Source organism: Motacilla alba, chromosome Z (genome assembly GCF_015832195.1).
Source record: "Motacilla alba alba isolate MOTALB_02 chromosome Z, Motacilla_alba_V1.0_pri, whole genome shotgun sequence".
Lineage (NCBI taxonomy): Eukaryota > Metazoa > Chordata > Aves > Passeriformes > Motacillidae > Motacilla > Motacilla alba.
This window is the reverse complement of record NC_052046.1, coordinates 11,782,672-11,806,938: the sequence shown is the minus strand read 5'-3', so window position 1 is coordinate 11,806,938 and position 24,267 is coordinate 11,782,672. Positions and strand designations below refer to the sequence as shown.

Genomic DNA, 24,267 nt, shown 5'->3' with positions numbered 1-24,267 from the left:
ATGTTCACTTCAAACATTATTCAGATAATAAGGCAATAAAGGGCATTCACTCAACATGGAAGATTTTGGCCCAAATGACTGAAGTTTAGCAAAGTCAGAAGTAAAATCATTGCCTTTAAATAGTACATCAGTAATCAGGAAACAGAGGAGAACCAGTCCTACCTAGATGCAAGGAGTAACATGCATTCTTAAAGTCAACTAGTAACTGTTAAGCAATGCTTCAAATCCTTGTGACTGCCAAATTTTACCAGGATAAATAAAATTGTGCTATGTTACAGGTTATGCCTCAACATGAGTTTTTAAAAGAAACTGCCAGGAACAGACAACAATTACTGAGCATGCTAGCAGAAAAAAAATCCATTTTCCATTAATTCAAAAGAAAGAATAAAAAGGAAATACAGCATTCACACAGTAAAAAGCAATTACATCATCTTAGTTTTAACTAGAAACTTAACAAACACATCACCAAGCAGATTTAAAATTTTCCCTTCAGAAAAAACATAACAACAAAGTTTAAAAAAAAAAAATCAAATATTTCAGATCTTCACAAAGAACTCCCCATAAGTTCTCACCACAGTCTCATTAGAATCTCATCAAAATTTGTCCAGCTTTTACACTACAAAAAGCAGGTTCCAGATTTTTTTTTCTACAGCAATTTTTTGAAGTCAGCTGCTGTACATAGCATCTGGTGAGGACCCTCCAAATTCTTCCTCCTATTCTCAATATCCAGAAAACATATCTGAAGAAAAAGAGAAAGCAACACATCTGAATGGAAAATAACATGAAAGAAATGCAAACAGTCTTATTAAGTCATAAGACTTGAAAACAAAATTTCAGAGACGAAGTATTTGCAACAACATCCTTTCTGAGGTCAGCATAGAGGAAAGACTAAGTTCAAACATGAGAGATAGAGGTTGCATTATCATAGACATATGTTTGTTATTCAGTGAGCTTGAGGGGAAAAAAAATAGAGAAAAAAGGTTAGCACTACAAAAGCAAGCATACAAATATTAAGAAATGTTAGAGTTATGGTTGCTCGTACCTATATTTTAGTTCCTTGTGCATTGTGATACTCATTGATTAATGATCATATACTGTTTCTTTTTATTCACAGGATCATTGCGCCATATAAGGCACATGATATATACGTCATTAAACACAAACTTACAAAGTAGAAAGAGGTGCATTATGTGGAACATAACACTTTCCTACTAAGGAATTTGAATAAAACACAGTTAATAAAACCAGTTCACTGAGAAGTTTCACATTCAATGCATCTTTTGCTGAAAACTGACATTTATGAAAAGCAACTCTTCTTAAAAACAATCAAAACCAAAACCAGAAAAAAAAAAAAAAAAACTAACAAAAAACCTCCACAAATCTACTCTCACAGAAAATCTGCATAAGACAGAAAGGAAATAAGCTAATAAGAATGAAGTGCTACTTATTCTGCCTATTCCATAATGTACTCACAGCCCCAGAGCCACACTTCGAGAGTGACACAAAAAGCCAAATAGAAGAAAAAAGTTCAAGAACTTTTGTGCCTGATACAATGACACATTTGGGCCTGGACTTCCTACATCCCCAAAGTAATCTTCGTGCTAGGAATGCATTTATTACACCTCAGAACAGCCTTGCTTCACTAACAGTCTTAGAGAAACCTGACAACTGACTGACGCCGCAGTGATCTGACCACTGGGCGTAGAGGCGGGCATTCAAGCACTCTACATCAAGTGCAACGGTTATCAGATCAAGAGCCAGAGATGTATCCCCAAGAATCCCAACCCAATGCTTAGAATACCTTCCAACAGGAACTAGCAGTCCTAGAGAGTAACAGTAACATTTTGTATCTCTGTGTTCAATATTGTAGCCACAACACTTAATTACATTCGCGATTTGAGTTAATAATCTACCCTGTTCTCTCTACTCCCCGATAAATTTAAGAGCTAGATGGTGATTCTTTTTTAGGTTCTCAGGACAGGCAATCTGGTTTTTTTTCAACTGTTAACATGATCAAAAGACTTGAAATTTACTAGATATTTAAGGCCTCCAGTGAAAACCTATTCTATACTTCTTAGGGCTTCAGGAGGAGAAACAATGAGCCTAACAAGTTGAAGTGTAGAACACACATGACCACAACTAAGGCCAACAAAAACAATGTTATGAACTTCCTAAGTGCTGTAAAGTAACTTTTAAAATCTGGAGATTAAAGCATGTCACAATAGATAAGATTTATAAGCTTTTAAAATTCACTATTTTGATTCCATTTCAGTCTTTTATCTATAAAATTGAAGAAATATTTTACAGATGGGCAAATACAAAGCTCTCTGAAGTCTGCAAAGCACCTTGTTTTGAGATAACTCTACAAATTAAAATATGAAAACATTTCAGCCTTCTTGAAGGACAGGGATGTACACAGCAGGTAATAAGGCAACAGGCTACACACTGAATGATAAGCATGTAAACTAGGTTATAAGTGGTCAGCTGGCATTTCACATGCACTGGATGAGGCACTGAACTCGGGCTGCAAGGGTAGGGTTGAATACTGTGGTGCAGTTAAAGGCCCAGCTCCTCAATCTGCTGTTTCCTTAGAGAACTCCCTTATTTTGCAGCCTAGGCTTTTCTGGCACTGTTCCTCTAAAATGCATTGCATGTCTACACATACACGCTGCTACAAAAACCAGAGCGCTTCAAATCAAACCACAGCAATAAAATTAAAAATTTAATTATCTACTCATATAAAAAGAATCTGAGATGTCTGATTATTTACACTTAAAACTGATACAAAGTCTAAAGGCCATAAAATTAACTTTTTCTAGAATTTTTAATGACTTCAATATGAAAACTGATCTTGGATATTTACATTCTTCTGAAGTTATTTGTGCAGACCAAGCACAAATAACTTCAAAACCTTAAAATACAGTATTAACAACCTTAAAATACAGTACCTTAAAATACAGTATTAACAACCATATTCAATCTGACTGGAATCCCTTTTAGTTTCCACATACAGCTGGGCCAAAATCCTTTCTTGCCTCCCTTTTGCTGGAGAGATTTTCCATGGTTAACAGTAGGGACAGGAAGTGAAACACAAATCACAGGTCCTGCACAATCTCCTCAAACACAATTTCCTTACTCACGGGGTGTCACATATGTCAATGTAAAGTACTTCTTTTGCACCTTTGGGGGTCAAGATCAGCTACTAAAATTTATGTTTGCAATACAAAGAAAATAAAAATACAAACGTAGAATAATTATATTAAGGACTTTGCAATTGTTAAACAATTGTTTTCCTAATTTCAAGAATATTTTCTTTTTATTGTTAAAAGGGATAATTATTGTACAGAGTTATTAGCAACAATACACAGGTATAACCAATTTCAAGCATTTCCTTGCAGATATCTCTCTGCAACTGAGCATTCATTACTGCTGATGTTTCAAAATCAGAAGCTAACCTAACCTGAATTACTTCTAATAAAGGCAAATGAAAAACAAGATCTAAAATAAGTGGTATGATACTGAAATGGCCATTCTTTCAAATGTTAAATATTCTTAGCATTTTGTGATACTAAATAGTCACCTAATGCCTGATGACCCACCTCACACCTACTGGTCAATGAATTCTAAAGCTACCACTATTCATATTTTTCTGATTAAGTATGCCCATGCTTGTTATCCAAATTATACACATTCAAGAATATTACACATTCCTCTAACATGCTTTCTAGAAATTATAAAGTTGTGAATTTGTGGACTTGATTTCTTTCTTAGGTCTAGATATTCAGGATAAAATACATATGTTTCTCTCTAGTTACAGCAATTATCCAGAAGCTTCATATGTCTTGTGCAATTTTTATGAAATATTAATATAAATATAATCAGTTTAACATTTTGTAATACAATAGACATGAAAGTCCAGTTGCCACTGAACATATAATAATAGGAATAGGATCTCTAGCTTAAATCAATCCATATTTTTCACCTAGTATGCTCCAAAATATAGTTTATTTATATTGTAGAGGACTACATACATGAAACACCTTGGATTGAAGTTGTATTACCTTAATAATCACACTAACACAACAACACAAACAAAAAGCTTCTCTTCTAAGGAAATTACTATCTATGGCCTTGATTCTGCAAGAACAGTTGTGTGAACATTTACGTACATGGAGTCTCAAGCATAAGGTTTCATGGGGCACCTGTGCTCTTATGTAGAATAATGATTTTTAAAAGGGCTTACGTATGCAATTTGGCTTCTCTGATCTGTCTGTTGCTTCTAAGTCAAAACTTAAACACTGCAAACTTAAAAAAAAAATTTCTGCTGGCAGGCCTGTTTCTATGTTTTGATTTTCAAAAAGTATAAAACCAGCGTGAATCAATAGCAAAAGATTTAAGGAAGAGTTTTTTGTTGGAATAACCTTAGGTAAAATGTTCAAGAAGTTGAGAGGCAAAAAATAACCTGAGCAGAGGAAGTAAACTCAAAATGCACAAAGCAGGCAAAAGTACAAAAGTATAAAATAAAACATAGAAAGAAGAATTTTTCTCTTTTTGATAAAATATAGTTACAACTAACATCTTGAGAATAATTAATTTTGTATTTCCATAACATCAATAAAATAAATACACTGTGCTTAAGTAGCTAGCTGTTGTGATAAACACTTAGTAGAAGCTCCTAACATCAGAAAAAAATAGTATGAAAGTGCCACATGCCTGCTTCATGCATGCACACACACACTCTCAAATATGTTAAAACATGCAACTCAAAAGAAAAATAAGTCTTCTTATAAATATCTCAACTTTAAATATTTCTGTAAAACTATATAAACTGATCAAGCAACTAATTCAAGATTAACCACATTAATGGCTCGTAAGAACAAACCCAAAAAACTAATTACAAATAAAAATAGACATCTTATATTTCCTTTTATAAATACAAGCATTTTTCATTCCAGAAAAGTGCATCCGTTCCGATTTAAAAAAAAAGAAGAAAAAAAAAGAAAAGAAAAAAAGAAGAAAAAAAAGAAGAAAAAAAAAGAAGAAAAAAAAAGAAGAAAAAAAAAGAAGAAAAAAAAAGAAGAAAAAAAAAGAAGAAAAAAAAAGAAGAAAAAAAAAGAAGAAAAAAAAAGAAGAAAAAAAAGAAGAAAAAAAAGAAGAAAAAAAAGAAGAAAAAAAAGAAGAAAAAAAAGAAGAAAAAAAAAGAAGAAAAAAAAAGAAGAAAAAAAAAGAAGAAAAAAAAAGAAGAAAAAAAAAGAAGAAAAAAAAAGAAGAAAAAAAAAGGGTGCTGTAAACACAACCACACAACCCTGGCAAGATAAACTTGACAGGAACTGTGTAACTACAGTAGCTCATTTCCTGCTCATATCGAGAATATTTAAAGCAACCCCCCTTAAGTGAAAAATCAGACAGAAAAGTTCACTACTGTTAGCTTAACAAATACATTCTTAGAACGGCAGCTGCCTGAAACATAGACGCAAGAAATGCTAGGGCTGTAATGTCGCTTCCTGATGATGAAAACTACCCAAGAACTACAACTACTTCTGCACAGTCCTTTCTTTCCTGGGAAGCAGAGTTACACTCGGTCTCCACGCACACTACGGGGCAAAAGCAAACAGCGATTCCGCTGTTACACACCGAGGTGGGGACAGTTAGAGACGACTAGGGGCTCCCTCTGCATTTCACAAAGTTTAAAAATAAAAAGCTGCTTTTTCGAACTGTAAATGGTTCCTCTCCACGCACGTAGGCCTGAGGCCCTGTTGCAAACAGTGTCTAACAGGACCAGGCAGCACAAAGACAGGAATGGGAGATTAGTGGGAGGAAGGGAGGCCGGGATTGGGGCTCAGCAGGATCTTCTGGCTTTTTAAAATTCAAACTGCTTCCTGACCAATACAAATCACGGACACGCTACTGACTACTACACGGATTTACAGCATTAAAAACACGCCTTCTACGTGACAGCTATATTAACTTCACCCTTTTAAACATGTATCAGGGCACGAGGGAGGCACCATAGCAAAGTTTCCTATACAAGACTCCGAGCACAATGCACCAGAAAGTTACCTTATTAGATATAGTAACCACGTATTTATAACAGCAAATCTACCTGAATAAGTAAAATACCTGCTGAAAGTGTAACAAATTATGTAATATCAATAATCGTTTACCACAAACAAAATTCCTCTCTACAAGGATGAAAACTTTGTATCTTAAAATTTCCTGCAGCTATGTAATTTCTGTAGAAGTATTTTTATTAGTTCACAGGGTGTTTGTTTAAATGTGTCTGAGTTTCTACCAACACTTACAACTCTACCACTTATAAATCCAAGATTTATATTATTGTAAATCAGCTACTATTTATTTATAAAGACCTGAGACTAATAAACAGTCATTTTCAAAACACAGTTGACCTACGCCTAATTACATATTCAAACATCATGGACACAAACAGCCAATAACAACCTCAGGATCTCAAAGTGATATAGCCTGACAAGAAGAGATGACACTTTTTACTCATTCCTCACATTTCACTTGAATAAATTAATATGTGACTCTCAAGTACTTTGGTTAAGATCTCATCTTCCACTTGGTCCCTTACATGTCATAAACACAGCACTTTACACAAGATCCCTTGCCTGTTTTCTGTTTGCTAGAAGCAGAAAATGGTATTTCTTCCTTTAACATATATTCCTGTAGCATATACAGGACACAGACACCAAAATTGTGTGGAGTACCTGATACAATATGCTAGTACCTGATACAATATCTGTATTTCCTGGGTCTGCAGGTGTTCGTGTGGTGTCAATCATCCTCCAAGCATTATTTTATGCTATAAATATACTAAGTCATTAACATACTAATCAATAATGTTATTTAGAAATTAAACATCTGCAGATTATAAAACCAAAAGCATTTAAACTTTTGAATGTTCAGAACACACTTGGTTAGAAGAATAAGGTAACAGCAAAGACAAGTGGCATTTTTGTTCCTGAGTATTTACATTGTCTCTCCTCCCCTATGCTTCCAGTTACTCCTGCCCCACTTCAGAGGGCTGTCTGCGCTGGGACCCTCCTTCCTCGTCCTAGGTGAAGTTGTAAATATGGGAAAGGATCAGTGCACATTTGCGACTAATTGTATTGTTTCCTCCTCCTCCTGCTGCTCTTTTCGGGTTGAGGCCTGTCACTGAGCAGCCGCTTCGCCTTTCTAATCCCCGAGCTGGAGTAAAGGCGCTGGCCGGCGGGCCTGCGCCCTCCGCCGGGCCTGGGCCTCCCGGCAGCCCGGCACGAACCAACCTACTCCGCCAAACCCGACCCAGCAGGAAGGGGGACTGCGAAATAAACACCTCCGGTTGCCACTTACTCCCCTCTACCCTGGATAACAGCTAATCCCCACAATTCCCGGCAGTGCTGGGCCGCTGGGCTGAGAGGCCCGGCCCGCTGCTGGAGAGGGCAGGGAGGGGAAGGGGAGACAAGGAGGGGGGATTACCTGAGCAAATCGGCGTCTGAATCCAACGAGAATCCGAGAGAGGGGGAGAGAAATCCGCCCCCCTCCCTCCTCAGAGGAGCCGCCGCCGCCGCTGGGCCGCCGCCGCCGCCGCGGAGCAGGAGGAGGAGGGGAGATAATATAACAACAATAATCCGGGCCGGGAGGGGGGCTGGCTCCTCTTCCGTCTCCTCCTCAGTGCAGCGAACATGTAGAGCCGGGGGCTGTGCGGCCGAGGCAAATCCCTTCCCCCCGAGCCTGCTTCACAACATCAACACGGGTCGGGCCGCGCCGCGCCGAACCGGTTCCGAGCCGGGGAGAGCGGAGGGTGGCCGAGGGGCAGCGCTGCCAAGGGGCCGCCGCCGCCGCCGCCGCTCCCTCCGAGAGTGCGAGCGCAGGAGGGCGGGGAGGGGCGGCCTGGGCACGGTGAGTCGGTACCGAGCGGGGGGGCAGAGGGAGAGAAGGGCGAGGAGGAGGAGGAGGGGGAAGGATCCTGTGTGTCTCTCGCTCCCTCTCAGAACAAAATGCCGACCGGAAGTGCAGCGGCAGGAATGACTCCCTCCACCGGCGCCAAACACCAGCAACCTCCCCCTTCCCTCCGCTGCCTCCTCCTCGCCCGATCACTCTCTCGCTCCACCAGCGCCGCTTCCGCCGCTGCAGCTGGAGGGGCTCCCTTGCCTCGCCTCTCCCGGCAGAGCCTCCCCTGCGTAGCTCCTCTCCCTCCTGCAAGACTTTCTCTTTTTTGCCCCTCTTTTATTTTCCCCTCCTCCCTGCCTTTTACTGCGCGGAACGAGACCGAAGTTTGTGCTTAAGCCTCCGCTGAGGATTTGTGAAGAAGGGATTCTCTTGGAAAAAGAATACACGTTTTGGTTTGGTTTTTTTTTGTTTGTTTTTGTTTTTTTTTTTTTTTTTGTCCTGCCTAAGCATGGTGGAGAGGACGAGGAGGAGTACTGCAAAAGGCTGCCTCGCAGGAGGGCGGACCTGGAAAGGGCCCTTAAACTGAACCCGCAAAGGCGGCAGCCCCTGCAGGTGGGACACTCGCTGGAGTTACTGTCGCCGCTCATGCCCTTTCTCTGTGGATGTGAGAGGCCGCGCCGCAGGAACAGAAACACCCGCTGCTCAAAGCATTGCCGGGGCGAGGGATTTCCAGATGGACATACGGAACGGGAGTGGCTTTCAAAAATGGGCTTTTTGGACGAGCACTGGGGGAAATACTGCTGTTCAGGTGAAATGTCCTTTGCTGGAGGCTGAGGCTCCACCGCCACCAGATTTACTGGAAATATTTTAATTATGTGTTGTGAAGGAGTGTTTGGAGAAGGAGCATGTCCTAATCTGAAAGACTTTCTGGTGTTCCTCCGTACAGGTAAAACGGAATAATCATAGCACAGGGTAATAATGAAGAAGCATTTATATCCCATGAATTAACTATGTTTTTTAGTACTCACTTAATGTCGTTTGCTGCTCAGTACTTGGACAAAAATCCTTTCATTTCTAGAGGAAGCACTCCTTGTCTGTCGACTCCAAGTATCAGCTGGACACAGCTGTAAATACCCTGTGACATATAAAAACACCCTTTCAGCGCTGGATAAATGTTATTTGCACAAAGGGATACAATCTTACACCAGTGCACCTGATCTCTCCAATGCTTAGGATTTTTTTGAATAACACTCTGTCTTTAATACAGATTTCGAATGCCTCTCTTATGCTTAAACTACTAAAAAATTAATAATTTTGGATGAATCAAAGTTTGGTTTAAAAGTGCATGTGTTTTTGTTTAAAAGTACAGAAGTGAAGATGGCACTGGAACACACGGTAATTCAGTAGTGGAAATACTATTACTCTAATGGCACATATTAACAGAGTAAACTGGGTTCTGAAAAAAATGTATTACAGACCTTTGTTCCAAGTTAATATAAAAGAACCCAATCTTATAATCGTTTATGCATTTATTACTTGAAGTTATCAATTTGAAATAAAGGTAAATAATTGGTGTTGCAAATGAAGTGTGTCCTTAAGTCTTTGCACCTAATTTAATACATTGCAACTCTGTAACTCAAGGGGAAAACTATTTACATTCTCTTGGAAATAAAATATAATTTAAGGAACTACCTGTCTGGAGTTCACATATTTATGTGTACTTACACATCTATGAATTTCCAGGAAAATGTAATTCTAAAATTACAAAGCTCAGGAATACTATTTCAATCTACTTGTAAGTGATTGTTACCAATTCATGTTGATGGAGTCTTTCTGTGATTTTAGTAATCTATTTAAATATTTCTTTTCTTAGTTGGTGAATTAATATGTAAATAAAATACAGAACATTTTAATTTTCAAATGCCAAATATTTTTTTTTCAGGCACAACACTTATTTGATTATGGTTTCAATGAGAATATCACTAGACCATTCAATGCTTTTTAAATACTATTCAACTAAACGAACTTGTAGAAATGGCTGTTTTACTTGAGTACTATGCTGTATTACCTGCACAAGAGAACAACTAATTTAAACCGTTAGTTCTTTCAGAAGGTGGTGTGTAACACACATGGGCAAATCAGGATTTTATTTTCCTTAAGGGAAATTAAATATTTTTATTCCACTTTCTAAAACGAAAGAGCAAATCCTTTGACTGCATTCAGACAAGCGGTTCCTTGCATTCTGCTTCAAAAGCTCACTCATGACAATCTATTGCAGAATGGATGTTCACTATATTCCTAAAAGCACTTTAGTATGCATAGGGTTCATGTCGTTATGCTTGAAATGACCAGAGAAGTGATAAATCAAGTATTACAGATTACCTGATAACTACTGTAAAAGCCTTGAAACCTTATTTCTGTTCCAGGCCTTAGTCATGGGGTGGGGACAGCCCTAATCTGTATGGGAGGAGCTATGCAGCCATGCAACCATGACTGTGGCACACTAAGGAGCATACACTGCATGAACAAAGCTGGTCGCAGCATGGAGAAGGGCAGAGCTCTCTGAATTCCCTTGCAAATCCACACCTATGTAGTCCAGAAATGAACTGCAAGTTTCAGGGTAAAGCTTTAGAACCTAATCCTGCTTCCTTTGATGTCAAGGGCGAATGCATCTCTTGCCCAAAACAAATGACTGAGTTCCCATAAATTTAAGCTATTTATCCAGTCTGTTGCTCTCAGACTCATTTTTTTGTTCTTCAAAGTAAATTCAAAAGGCAAGAATTAAAGATCTTAATGGAGAGAGTACTCAACCAATTTTCACAAAATTTACGGAAAGCTGTGGATATGTCTCTTGCTGCTGTTTACAACTGCTGCTGCTGTGCACTGAGATAAGCTTAAAAAATGCAAAGATAGTATTGCTGAAAGTAGAGAAGGGACCTCTTTTGCCCTCTTCACTCTGATGTTAACTTCCCTGACTGCTACATGTTGTTATTCAGCTTCATAAATTATGGACAGCATGTAATACTGGAGTAAAACACCTGGAACCAATGTTTTCTTAGTTATGATTGTTGTAATTTGATTTTTTTTTCTGTAGAATTAATGAAAAATGCATTTAATATGCATGCATTAACAGTAATGGTTTTTACCATTTTTGTCTCTTTAAGGGCCGGTATAACATTCAAGTACCTATCATTTTAAGTTGTTTACCTGTCATTTTAAGTTGTTATATGATGCACGTAACATTAACATTAACTGTGCATTCTGTTTACCTCCTAGTAATTCACAGGTATGTATATTACCTATATTACAGTATATGTATTTCTAGGTAGATTTGTAAAATAATTAGGACATATCAGTAAAATATTTCTTTTAATTACGACTGTTTATTTTATATACTCTCTCAATAATTGGAAAGAACTTTCCTATAAAAAGTGCTATCTTGTTATGTCAATACAGTAACACAATCATTAGCTATCATCCTAAATTTAAGTACTCTATTTAGAAGCTGGTGTTAAGACTAGACCACAAAATGATTAGGAAGAATTTAATAATGCACGCTGTATGACAGGTAATACAAAGTTATGTTCTTTGCATTGCCTTTAGTTCACAGAAACAAATAATAGCACCATGTAACTAACTGACCGGGGAATATTCACTGTGGAAAGTAAGCAACCTAAATATGAAATTCACAGTGGTACAGGTTAAATAAAAAGCCAAAGAAGCCTGAGGAGTCAAATATTTTTATGGTTACTTGCTTTAAGTTTACAACTTCATGGAGACTATTGATTTTTATTTCTTTTTCCTAGTAAGCCAGATGGAGGTAATATTTTTTCCTTCTTCTAATTATTTAGCTTAATTGACTAACAAGAATTTAATATGAAATTAAATGGTACTTTTTCATTTTAAGTGACAAACTTGCATTATCTCTACCACGTTAAGAATGAGCTTCTGTTTGTACACAGTATGAATTCTACAGCAGGCATATGTACTAAAATGTACAATAATATTTCTATGGTGAAAAAATGACAAGACAAAACTCTGGTACTTTCATTTGGATGTTAAAGTAAACTCTTGATTATGCAAAGTACTAGGCATTCTGAATAAAGTTTAAATAAACACAATTAAAACATGTAATTTAGACTATAAAACATGCATAATAATAAGACTCATTATATAATTGAAAAGAAGGCCAATGATAGACTGCTAGACAAGTAGACTGTCCCAGAATTGTTATATCAGGGCCATAAAAACAGACCTAACAGCAGCTGATTTTTTAGGGAAGATAAATGATCCGTTACACACTGCCAGTGATGTCCTTTAGGCTCTTTTTTCACCATTGCTGAACTTCAGAAAGGAAGCAGGTATCATTCCTGATACCTGCCATGATCTGCCATGATTTGCCATAATTTTTGTGGTGGTTGTTTTTTTTTTTTGGTTTGTCTTGGGTTTTTTGTTTCTTTTGTTTTGTTGTTGATTGTTTGCTTGTTTTGGTTTTTGTTTAGGTTTTTTGGGGGGGGTGGCATGTTTTTTTGTTCTTAATTTGAGCATTATATAACTCCATCCTCTCAATTGTCTTGGTTTGTCTAGGCATTGGGAGGACAACTTACTGTCATGTTAACCACATAAGAAATACTATTCAATTTCCTACAAGACTGTTGTTGAGGCCCACTATGGAAAATATTAAGACAGAAATATAAAAACATTCAGGCTTTTTTTTGTTTCTCCACTTTTTAAGAAGTAAAGCTAAATCAATACAGAACCTCACAGGCCAGCAAATAAATGTGGACATTCATCTTCTGGCAAAAGACAGAACCTAAATAATGGCCTTAAGGGCTATTGAATTCAGCTCTGTATTCAGAAAGTCATACCTGTATGCATTAAAAAAAGTTGAGACTATCATAGCATGCCTTGCCATTCCATTTTTTAATGAACTTGCCAGAAAAAGAAGATTTAAAACAGAGATATGCATATATATATATATATAGCGTATGTTTAAAAAAGTGTCTTGGGCTCAGGCCTTTAAAAACTGGTTCTTTGGAAGAGAGAACTTTCTGATTCTTCAGAAGTGTTAATTATCCTCAGCCAAAGCATGAATTGGCTACGTATAAATATCAGGTTAAACATGCCTAGGACTGTTCTCTGCCATTGGAGCTTGTAGCCACCTGATGTACCATGTTTTACCCAGGATAGTCACATGCATGGTTTGCCCATTGAGAATGGTTCATGACTAACACTAATGTCTAAATTGTGCACAGAAATTGTCTGGGAAAGTGCGAGCTGGCATGCTTTGAGCCTGTGCCAAGGTCTGTTTGAACTCTATAATATGCAGTTTTTAGACAGATTATTTCCAATGTCCATGCATGTTCCATTTATGTTGCATTTTACAGACACACCTAAAGCAATCTTTTCAAAGTGACTTGATAAAAGTAAGGTAAGAAGAAACTGTGGTTCCCCATCTAGGGATAAATCACATTCACATTACTAATTATTTCTTTATTCAAGCAATTAATGACCTTATATTTATTCAGAAACCTGATAAAAGACAGTTGATTGAAATTTGGCTATCAGTTGAAATATTTGTTCATATGAAGACATTTTAAAAAGTCCTACACAGTGTCTAAACAAAACTTCTAACCTGTAGCAGATGTCCTCTTGGTTTAGACATCCTGTGGCCTTTAGGAAAGGATGTTACAGTGAGATTGGGAGGAGAAAAGATACAGTGCAATAAAATGAAATAAGCACAAGTAACTTTTGCACTCCTTTGGGTTATGGCTGTCAACAACAATTTGTAATGAAAATTACTTCTGAAGCATAATTTATTGATTTTAAGATAAAAATAGAAAAAGAGTGAGGAAAAATAAAACATCACCTGTTATCTTCTGAATGCTGAGTATTCCATTTATAACTTTTATTTTCTCCTTTTTTTTTTTTTTTTTAAAGTAGCTGGACATGTGCTGGAAATTTGCTTCTCAGCATGGCCACAGGGATTTGTCAGGACTTTAGAAGATGTGAGGATGCTCCATTAGTGAACCAGAAATCAGTATAAATTTGTTACTTATTTAATTTTGCACAAACTTGCAATACTGTGCATTCTGAAGCACAAAGCCTTTTTAAAATTTTTTGTTTAAATTTTTGACAGGGACAATAAGTGGTCCAGAAAATTGAGCTGTTAACCTGGAGAAGCTCAAATTAAATGCAAATATATGTCTCTGGCTAGATGATGCAGCTTAAAAATCACATCAAAATTATCTATTTATGAAAAATGTTATTTTCTGGATCATGATGTATTTCAATTCCTGTTTTTGATGTTTACATTTCTATATTTATCCTCCCACTATTTAAAAATACATGTTCAACTTCGTCAAGTTTCTTAAATATAATTCATCTATTAAAAGATGAATTCACCATTAAAAATCTTTGTCTCAAAGGCATACATTCGGAGAAATAACACACTAAGCATAAGCAGTTTCCTTAAAGCTTACAGATAAGTGGAAATAATTAAAAAATTGTGATGATTATGAAAGACCACTTGTGTACACAGCATTGTTAATTTGTAGTTTTGAATTATTATTGTACATTTGGTAGATCTGCCAACTTTTTCTACTGTTGATTGCATTCCAGTGCAAGTACTCATATGAAAAATGATACAGTGACTCTCCTGAGAAGGCTGTGGTCTGTATACCTGTGCTACTGCTAGTATTGTTTTCTATGCTGGGTTCAATTTATTAACATGGTCTGTTATCCATAAAACTGCTGTTAGATAAAATGCATTATGGCTAATTGTCATAGGCAGTGCTCTTCAAAATCACTGTAAGAAGTAGTTTAACTTTCTGAAAAAAAGCAGTACCAGTTTCCACAAGAACATGGGTGCATGTCACCACCAAAAACAAAGACACATTTGGTTGGCACATGTTTTGTTGGATATTTGACAATAGGCATGTGTGAGAAAAAGAGATGTAAAATGCCATAGAAACAGATGCAGAGAAGACACAGACACCCATACAAATGCCTGAGCAATCGCTGGGAATGTGGCTGTAAGAAAAGCAGAGCAAGAGAGATTCAAGATGACTATCAACCAAAAAGGAGGTGAGACTTTGAGTGAAACAGTCACATGGTTTCAGAGGAAAAGAATGCACACACAATCTTTATAAATAGAGTGCATCAAAGCATCTGATGCCATCTATTTTTTCTGACCGGAGACCCTGCACTAACCAAGTCAAATTAAGTAAGAATACACTGCCAATTTTAAAAGCAGTTGTTTTCTCAATAGATCCATAACTTACAATAACCTGGCAGCTTTCAAAATAATGCATTTCCCTGTCAGGAAAATATGCGCATATGCACCACAAACACTTTATATACTTTCATTCACTAGACTTTTTCCTAAACTTACTCATTACTTTCATAACTTCCATTGCTGTTTCCCCTCTTTTCCAGACTTAAGAAAGTCTTTTGTTTATTCCAGGCCACACTAGTGATTACTCTCCTCTGGTTAAAGTGCTTTTTTCCTCCTGCATTTCCTTGGGCAATGTTTATCTTTTCTCTACCATTAGGCTGTGTTTTCCCTAGTGTTTTGGATTGTTTCCTTCTTACTTGCTCCCAAAGGCTGGAGGCAGCATACAAAAGTCCTTACTTTATTTTCCTATTTTGATTTTTCTTTACTGGTAAAATAATCCATGATGTGAACCTCTGTCGGCTTCACTTAAAGAATCAATGGCTTAAAAAGAGGACATCTCTATAGCAAATTATCTTACTGGGTTAATTTCTTTTTCTTATAAATCATGTTTACCAAATAGCCAAATGCCCAAAGAAGAACGCACTATGAGAAGTAAGTGAATGAAAAACTGACTTTGGTGTGTATGCCATTTTAATTGTGTAGAAAAGGAATTTGTAAATGAATAATATTTGGATAAAAAGTTCAGACAAATAAGGTATAATCTGCTGGCAAAGAGATTATTTGCGAAAGCCATGCTATAAATTTCTGTTTAACTTATAGAATAGCACAAAAAGTACTTACATGAAAAGCTGTCACAAAAATTGTGATATATGTGCAGACCTAAAAATATGGTCTTTCCTTTTCTAAATTTTTTTCACACCAAATTTCATTTAGACTAGTGACTGCAATTTTTTTTTTAAATTTAAAATGTAAATGTTCTGCTGTGTTTATGATTGTCTGTGAATAACTTTGCATATTGCTAAACTTGGATACTGCCTCATAAACTTCTGAAGTACTGAAGTTAACTGTCCAGCCTAGGGGTATGCGAAATGGAGATGTTATCCATATCTGAGCTTCCCTTAAGAATTAAATTGCATGAAAAATGGATCATCTAAAAATTAGTGGTAGATGGATGTTTAGGGAGTTCGTTTTGGCTTTAAAAACTTTAAAAAACTATTTATAAAGGTAAATGCATTTTTTTCTAGTCCATCTGAATTTTATTGGGAAGTATGTTTTATTTTACAGTTAGTCATGATATCCTTATCATCCCCTTATTTTTCATATTTTCTCACAAATACCATCTAGAACTTGAAAAGTGAGAAAAATCCTTGGTATTCCTTTACTGTTGATGATTCACTCAAAAATATAACACGGCCTACGGGGGAAGGAGTGTCACATACATGTCTGATGGCCTGGCTGTGCTGTGAGGCTTAGTTTCATTATGATGGACATTATGTTACACATCATTCCTGTGACCTTCATGGTGTTATGAAGTTAGTATAAAACTGTAACACCTGAACATTCAAGATAGACCAAACTGATTAACTTTAGCAGTTACAGTAACTTTAGCAGTTACTTATTCCTCCTTCTCACTCCTTGAATAATCTTCCCTCCCAACAATAAAATTGTGCATATTTAAATGAAGATTTTCTTACCAGGCCTCTACCAGCTTTACCCTCTTCTAAAAGCAGTTCAGAGATGTCTATATGAGACTTCTTTATGGCTGGTGTTCTTCACATGTAATAGATATAATCTGTCCAGCTCCCAAAAATTTCATTCAAAATGCTATTTACTGCTGTCAAAAATGCCTGAAATAGAAAATTTCACATGTAATTTCTGGGAAGTTATAGAGCTGTAATAACTTGGCTATAGGAATACAACTACATGTTTAGGTAGCTGTGGAATAATATTTAATTATTGCCCCTAGGAATTTTGGGGGGGAGGGCAGTTCCACCTGCACAAATTTTACAGATAACCTCTTAGGACTCTCTATGTGCCAAGCAAAAATTTACAGTACTGTTAATCCAATAGGTTTTCTCCAGCATATACACTTCCCTTTGATTGCAAAAACATACTGCAACTTTTAAAATTAAATGCTATTTTCGGTAATGTAGAGCTCAGGAAAGATTCTGGATTGCTAGTCTAGCGCACTGAGATCCTTATTTAGCCACAAAAAAAGCCAGTGCAGGAATAATGATTAAAGCACACTTCCCGGTGCTGTTTCACTGTTGCACCCCAGAGGGACCCAGGTTATAATGTAGTTCAATCTCTCATACATTTCTCTGAAATATGTAGATGCTCCACCTATACTATGTTACCACAGTATTACTGAAACAATACTGCTCAGCTGGCACTGAAGAATAATTAGGCAGACAAGACATCTTCTTATAAATAATACAGAAGAAAATGTTACAAAAATTAATTTTGCTTCTCGAAGACAATGCTCCTCCTATTCCCTCATTGTACGCTCTAAATTTGCTAATACTGTGTGGTTTTGATCTACTTTAAAGTTTCAGAGTTTCTCAAAGGAAGTGGGCTTGGCATTTTATAGTTGCCTGGGAAGCACTGCCCATGCTTATGATTCCACAGAAATATTTTTAGTGTGATGGAAAGTTCTCTATCACTAATAGCTGCTTTAAAACCAGCTCCTTCATAAGACTTGAAGCACCCTGTTTCCTTCTGTCAACCCAGTTCCTCACTTTCTTAATTCTTACCATTAATAGAAAGAAAAAAAAAAAGCGCTATTTTTTTTCCCCCCTATACTGACATATTAAGTTGATCTTAAAGAACACAGACAATGTCTCTAAGACACTCCAAAACATTGGTGAGAGCAGATGTCTGAGAACGCCTTCCGCCTGTTCCCGAACCGCCCGGGGCGGATCTCAGCCCCGGCTCTCCAACACCGACTGTGAAATCCGGCCGAGTTACTCGCGTTTATGCTCAGGACTACCAAACCTGTTTGTCACATCTCTTCCACTGGGCTTGGTGCGACCGATTCTATAATTATTTGAGCTAAGGAAAGCCACTGACCCCCTGACCCAGCAGCACCCGGGCTGCTCCGGCCGCTTCCCGCGCCTTTGTCACCTCAGAACCCTCCTGCCGTCACCACTCTCCTGCCCGCCCTTCCTCCTCTCCTCCCAGTCCCGCTTAGGCAAACAAGGCCTATTACAAGCAGCAAGGGAAGAGGAAAACTCTAGCTATGCTGAAAGGAGAAATTAAACTGTATCTAAAACTCCTAAAGCGCCCTGCGAGCCCCAAACACGCTACCGGGGTGCCGCCTCGCCTCCTCCCTCAGACCGGGCTGAGCGCAACTTGCCCACGCAGGAGAAAAGACGGAGGTGCCCTCAGGATTTTACCTGAGGTTCTCCTGTTTTAACTCACAGACCTGCTTCTCATGCTTTATAATCACTGCTTGTAGCTTTTCTTTTCGAGTCTTAACATTATCTGATAGCGAATAATTAGCAACGTGTAAGTGGGTCCCCCCTCTCGAGGTAATGGAACAGTCCGCCGGGTTCCAGGCGCCGAGGCTCCTCGTTTAACCCCTTTCCTGCCGATCCCAAAGAATCTGCCTGGCGGAGGCGGAGTGGGAACCTGCCTCGGGGTCTGCTGCGCTGGAGCACCGCGGGCAGGTCAGGGTAGTGAACACACTTCATACAGGCGGTTTGAAGCGGGGGCAGGGACCACCCACCCGCAAAACGGCCTAAAATGCCGACTGATAAAGTCTTCCAACATGTCTTCTTCGTAGTGTTGTGGAAACGTGTGGCAATGTTTAATAGTAATTGGTAAACGGAGGGGGGGGAGGGGGAGTGTTATCTTTTTCTGTTTGTTTTTTTGTTTGTGCTGATTTATTTGTTTCTATGATTCCCAGTGGAGAGTTTTGTGGACCCTGTCCCCCCAGGTGAGTCCCCGTGCCTGCAGACGGAGCATCGTCCCCGCTCAGCCGGAGTGGCTGCTTTCCCCCGGTGGGCTCAGGCATGTACGGAAAATCACGCTATGCAAAGCCAGCGTCCATAAAGGAGACCGAGGAGTCCTGCAACTTTATTGGCATAATGGCAGAGAGTGCACCCGGGCGCATGCCCGCGGAGTTTCTCTCTCGAGGTTTTAGAGGATGCAGCCTCCTTATATCCTAAAGTCCCGGCTGCATGTTGCCTTCTTCCTCCCCCCACCAGCTGAGGTACTAGGAAAGTACCGCCTTCCCGAGCCACCTACCACATATTCCCCCTCGAACCTGTCATTTTACCCCAAAGTTCGGAAGTTGAGGCTCGCGCAGACCTTGCCTGTTTCAGGAGTCAAGCTGTCTGGGATCTGTAACAAACCTTCGGCCTGAAGTCAGTAGAGATATTAAGACCCATTTCTAAGACGTTAATAACCATTCTTTCAGCCACAGAATTGTTTGAAAAGACATTAGCACGCATCTTTCCTACCAGTCACCTCTCGGAAGCTCTTCTCTTCAGCAATAACTGGAGAAATTGAGGTGTCCTGACCCTGAGTGCTGGGGTCCCAACCTGCCTTTCCCAATTTAAGCACTTAAATGTCTAAGATAAGATGGTATGGGGTTTTGACATACAGTCTTTCCCAGCTACAGTTGCCAGGAGATTAAAGAAAATTGCAAATTTTATACTTACTTTTAAAAATTATGTAATGCAATTACATTATTTTTAAAATAATGTAATGCAGGTCATTTAGCTGAAATTTCCAGGGTTTGTCTTTTTTATTTATTGTTCCGTATTTCTTTGTTCCTGCTTCTCCTTAACTTCAAGCAGCAATTCAATCTCAAAAAGTTTTTGTTAAACAAAATAAAAGTATGTAAAAAACTGTATCATCTTCTTCTCAATTCTTAGCCTCTTCCGTCTATTGCCATATTAAATAATAGAAATTCCATTTCCTTTCCTCACATTATCTCCTTGGGTCACAGTACTGGATCTCTGTGGTGTTTACACAGATGTTAATGCCTACAATTAAAGGTTTTCCTTTCAGTATCTTCCATCTTTGACAAATTTTCCAGGTCAATATCCCTTCTCAGAACCATGCTTTTCCTTTCCTTTCCTTTCTCCTTTATTCTCTAAGTCTCATAGGATAATGGCCTGAGCCATACTGAACTGTATGGCAAGAGCCATTTACCTTTTTTAGGAAGAAGGGAAGGAATATAGCTTAAAGTAAATGCAAGAGGAAATTGGTGATTTTACTCCAAATTATTAAAGTTAATCCAAGTTATTAATTATTAGGCCTTCATTGGTAGCCAGGAATATGTGGAAATACTACTGGCAGAAAAACTTCTGCAAGTTGCTTGACTGCAGAAGAGCTTTTCCTAGAAACCTCACAAGTGATATGAATGGATCTACAAATTTGAGTACCTTGTCTGCTTAAGGCCAAGCAAGGTGAGTTACTTGTGCTGGTGTCTGATAAATAAAGTATATTGATATCATATTTTCCTTTAATATACTAGACATTTGAATGTTTAAATTTATTGCTGCTGCATAATTTTTGTCTGAAAAGTATTTTGCACTTTCAGTTTATGTTTCAACATCAGGCCTGGCTATCTAATCTGGAAAGCACACATGGTGTGTACAACTGTAAACACAGTCTTCGGAAGTGAAAGTAGAAGGAAAACTAATTTTGCAAAATAACAACAATAAAATGCAAGATTTTGTTAAAAACATCGCAAGTGAGTAAATGTCTGTTTTTGCTTAGAGTTGGATAAGTTCATTTAAAACAGTGTAAAGCAGGGTATTGTACTCACCTAGTGAATTTTGTTGCTTGCTTGTCTTCAATCAAATGTGGGGCCTTCCTTTTCATACCACAAAGTGTTGTGAGCACTAGGAACTTTTGATTCTGTTTGATTCTGTTCACCTCCTGACCCCTCTCTAGGTAGAAATGTGCTTTTTACTCTAACACTACCGTCTTGCAAGATGGCTGCAATTCTTCGGGTTTTGTGTTTTGTTTTTTGCTTAGTTTGGGGTTTTTGTGTGTGGTCGTGCCCAGGAAGTTCTACTTGAACATGAGGAAGAACTTCTTTACTGTGCAGTGACCAAGCACTAGAGCAGGTTGCCCAGAGAGGTTGTGAAGTCTGCCTCACTTGAGATATCCAAGTCTGGATAAAATCCTATGCTATGTGCTTTGCTTGAGTAGAGATGTTTGACTAGGTGACGCACTGTGGGCCCTTCCGACCTGACCCATTCTGTGCTTCTGTGAATGTGAAAATACACAGTTAGGTCAGGAAGAAACTCCAAAATGCTACATTAATCTGTGAAGATTGAAATGACACTATTTAATAGCTGAAATCTATTGGAAGTACATGCACTATGATACCTCTGCCCCAGTAAAATTTTGAGAATAATTGCCATGTCCCTCTAATGTCACTGAAAATATCAATGTAGCTTTTAAATATTAGCCCCACTGGATGTAAAATTTGTCTTGGAATCAAATTTTTCCCTCATTATTTCCCTTACTAATGCATTAGAGTTACTCCTTTAATGTCACAAGAAAGGATAATAAATGTTAGAAATCTTTCTCTGTTCTTTTAATGCTTACCCCATAGACATTTTTCCAGTAGTAACTTCTTGTCCTTGTTTCAGGAGTTGAGTAAATTGTGCCCAGTTGTTTTATTCCCCTAAAATAATTAGGCCGATTTGGTGGCTCATTAATTTGCAAGAATCCCATTATTTGTGATGAATCTTTACTCCAAATGACAGTTAGGGAACAGTTTCTAGTTTTTTGCCTCCAAATATGACATTTATGACACTCAAAAAAAATATACTTGAATGTTTTTGTCCAAGGAGGCAAAAGGTTAAGAAAGGTAAGGTATCCAGAGCTCTTAAGTTGTTGCTTTGAACATTCCTAGGTGTAAATTCCAGCCTCCTGTCTGGAAGTTAGTGGATCTCTGGGCACAAAGATTTAGATAAGGTAGGTAGTGTGCAATCCATCAGTTGGAATTCAGTCAGGAACCCGCTCTCACATCCGTGGAGCTCGGGAGCTGTGTCATGGGCAGCAGGGCTCTTCTCCACTAGATGGTGATACAGGAGCAGCTCCGGCGTCCCTGTTTCCAGAGCAGCAGGTTCACCTCCTGCGGGTTCACATTCCCACTCGTGAAGTCTCATGAACGTACTTTTAAGCCAACTTCTTCCTTGTAGAAAGTGAAGATTGTGGCAAGATTTTAAAGAAGGTTGAACTTTACAAAGAGAGAGGAAGTATTCGAGGCCCCTCAATGGCAATTTATTAGGACACTTTGGAGGAATATCTGTTTCAGAAATTTGACATTCTAAATGACATGAGTTAGATAGTCTTTTGTCTAACTCAAAAAGAATGGTTAAATTCAGCACATAGCAAGCTATCAATCCATACACCATGAATGATTCTGTGGAAGATCTTAGTTATATCAGAGGGATATCTGTGGAACTATTTTTCGTTTGTAAAGACAGCAGCAAAAGTTGAAGCTGTGAATATATTTGGAAACACATGTAGGTAGTTGTATCAAAAATACATGATACAAACTTTAGGCAACTGGATGGTAAATGCTGTGGGAAAATAATGGTGCATATGACAGGTAACTGACAGCAATTTAAAGCCTCACACTTCTTTCTCCCTCAAATGAAAAATTATATAAAGTTGGACTGGTTGCAAAGTAATTCCTCCACAGTTCTTGCTCCCCAGCGGGAGCTTCCATGCTTGTTTCTCTGATCCTCTGCATGTCATCTCAGTGCTTACTCTTCAGGCCTGATTCTTCAAAAAAGGTATGGATTACCTGAGATGCAGACGGCAACCATGAAAATATAGCAAATGGGAAATAGGAACATTGAATAATAAAGTTAATTTGGAAAGCCTTTTTTTGTTAATAATTTGTGAGAGGCTAAGACACTTAGAGTAGTTTAGCAAAATCAAAAAATGACTTCACTCCCTACACCAAAAAATTTAAATTGGCTTTTGCCACATTTTTTTAATGGTCTACCTAGTTTTCACAATAATTTCTGCTTCTCATCCAGTTTCTATCTTTATTTTTATTACTTACCGTAGTGTTGCATTTGAGAAAGAATAGTTCAGAAGACATCTAGATGCACATATGAAGACAGAAAGAAATAATTCAGACTTTTTTTTCTGAAGTAAAGGATTTTTGTAACCACAGTCTTAGACACCAGATTTCTAAATATAAAACAAACAGATTTAGCAAAGGAAAGAACAAACAAACAAAAAAATGGAACATGAACTGTAGAGCAAGTAGGTTAAAGAAATAGTAAAGCAACAGCATTAAAAAAAGTAGTTAGTGTAGGAGGTTGTTAGTGTTGAGCAGATAAATGATTTTTACATCTTTTTAACATGTTTGTCACCTTCTGCCAAATTCATTTGTGCCAGGAATTAACTGAATCTGAAAATATATCTAGTGAAATGTAAGAAATCATATTGAGCACTCTGTGTATTTAGAGTTGGATCCATGAAGATTACATGTAATAGAAAGATTAAGAGATGATCTAGAGTAGTCCAGGAGATTTGTGAGAAATTATTTGACTCTAGAAAGTCAAGTTCATGCTTCCCTTTTATTATTATTTACCCATGTGTCCATTATTTGTATTTATCCATGTGTCCACTATATGCAGGCTTCAGTATCATTTTTATTGCAGTATCAATTTGCCTGCAGTGAACCTCAGGCTTTCTAGGCTGTAGTTTCAGGTACACTGGGAAAAATTTTATAATAGGAATTTTATTTCATGATAGTTTTGTTGTGATGCCGGAAGTATGGGAGTTTTATAGGTAAGGAAAAGAAAAATTATTTAGAGATTTATCTTGAAATAAGCAGATAATATCAATTCAACTAAAGCAACAAAAGTAATGACTTCATGCAAAATTTATACAGAACTGCACTGAGGAAAAAGACAGTCAAAGGCATTTAGAATCTAATTTACATTGATTACATTTACATAAATTACATTGTGATATGTAGAATTGTTGTTATGTAGTTATAATAAATAGAAATACTGTCACTCAGGACTAAAATCTAGTTTATGGTTCTCTGCAATGTGATTTGAGTCCACATCTTTAAGATGGGCAAATGTGTATTGTACTTTTTAAATGTATTCTTACAAATTCCATAAATACAACAATGAATTAATTCTCTTCATGTAGCGTCTATTCTGTTTTACATCTAGGTATTTGGACTAATTAAT

The 24,267-nt window shown here is 37.7% G+C and overlaps 2 protein-coding genes across 8 annotated transcripts in view; one reads left to right on the top strand and one right to left on the bottom strand.

Annotated features, from left to right (window-relative positions):
* The window catches only part of NIPBL (NIPBL cohesin loading factor), a 158,933-nt gene extending 140,440 nt beyond the window's left edge, over positions 1-18,493 (bottom strand). For 5 of the 7 annotated variants that reach the window (XM_038124294.1, XM_038124300.1, XM_038124301.1 and 2 more), the window contains exon 1: positions 7,483-7,616. The gene's annotated coding sequence lies outside the window, so the exon portion shown is untranslated. Of the gene's footprint in view, positions 1-7,482; positions 7,619-8,924; positions 9,032-16,767; positions 16,921-18,379 lie in introns of those variants that run through there. The other 2 variants (XM_038124293.1, XM_038124292.1) reach the window with 2 other exon arrangements.
* LOC119695537 lies at positions 5,495-9,478 on the top strand. Its single transcript, XM_038124255.1, has 3 exons — positions 5,495-5,638; positions 7,402-7,905; positions 8,404-9,478. The coding sequence occupies exons 1-3, from the start codon at positions 5,495-5,497 to the stop codon at positions 8,728-8,730; spliced, it is 975 nt and encodes a 324-aa protein (XP_037980183.1). The 3' UTR covers positions 8,731-9,478.
* Positions 18,494-24,267: the final 5,774 nt, after the last annotated feature.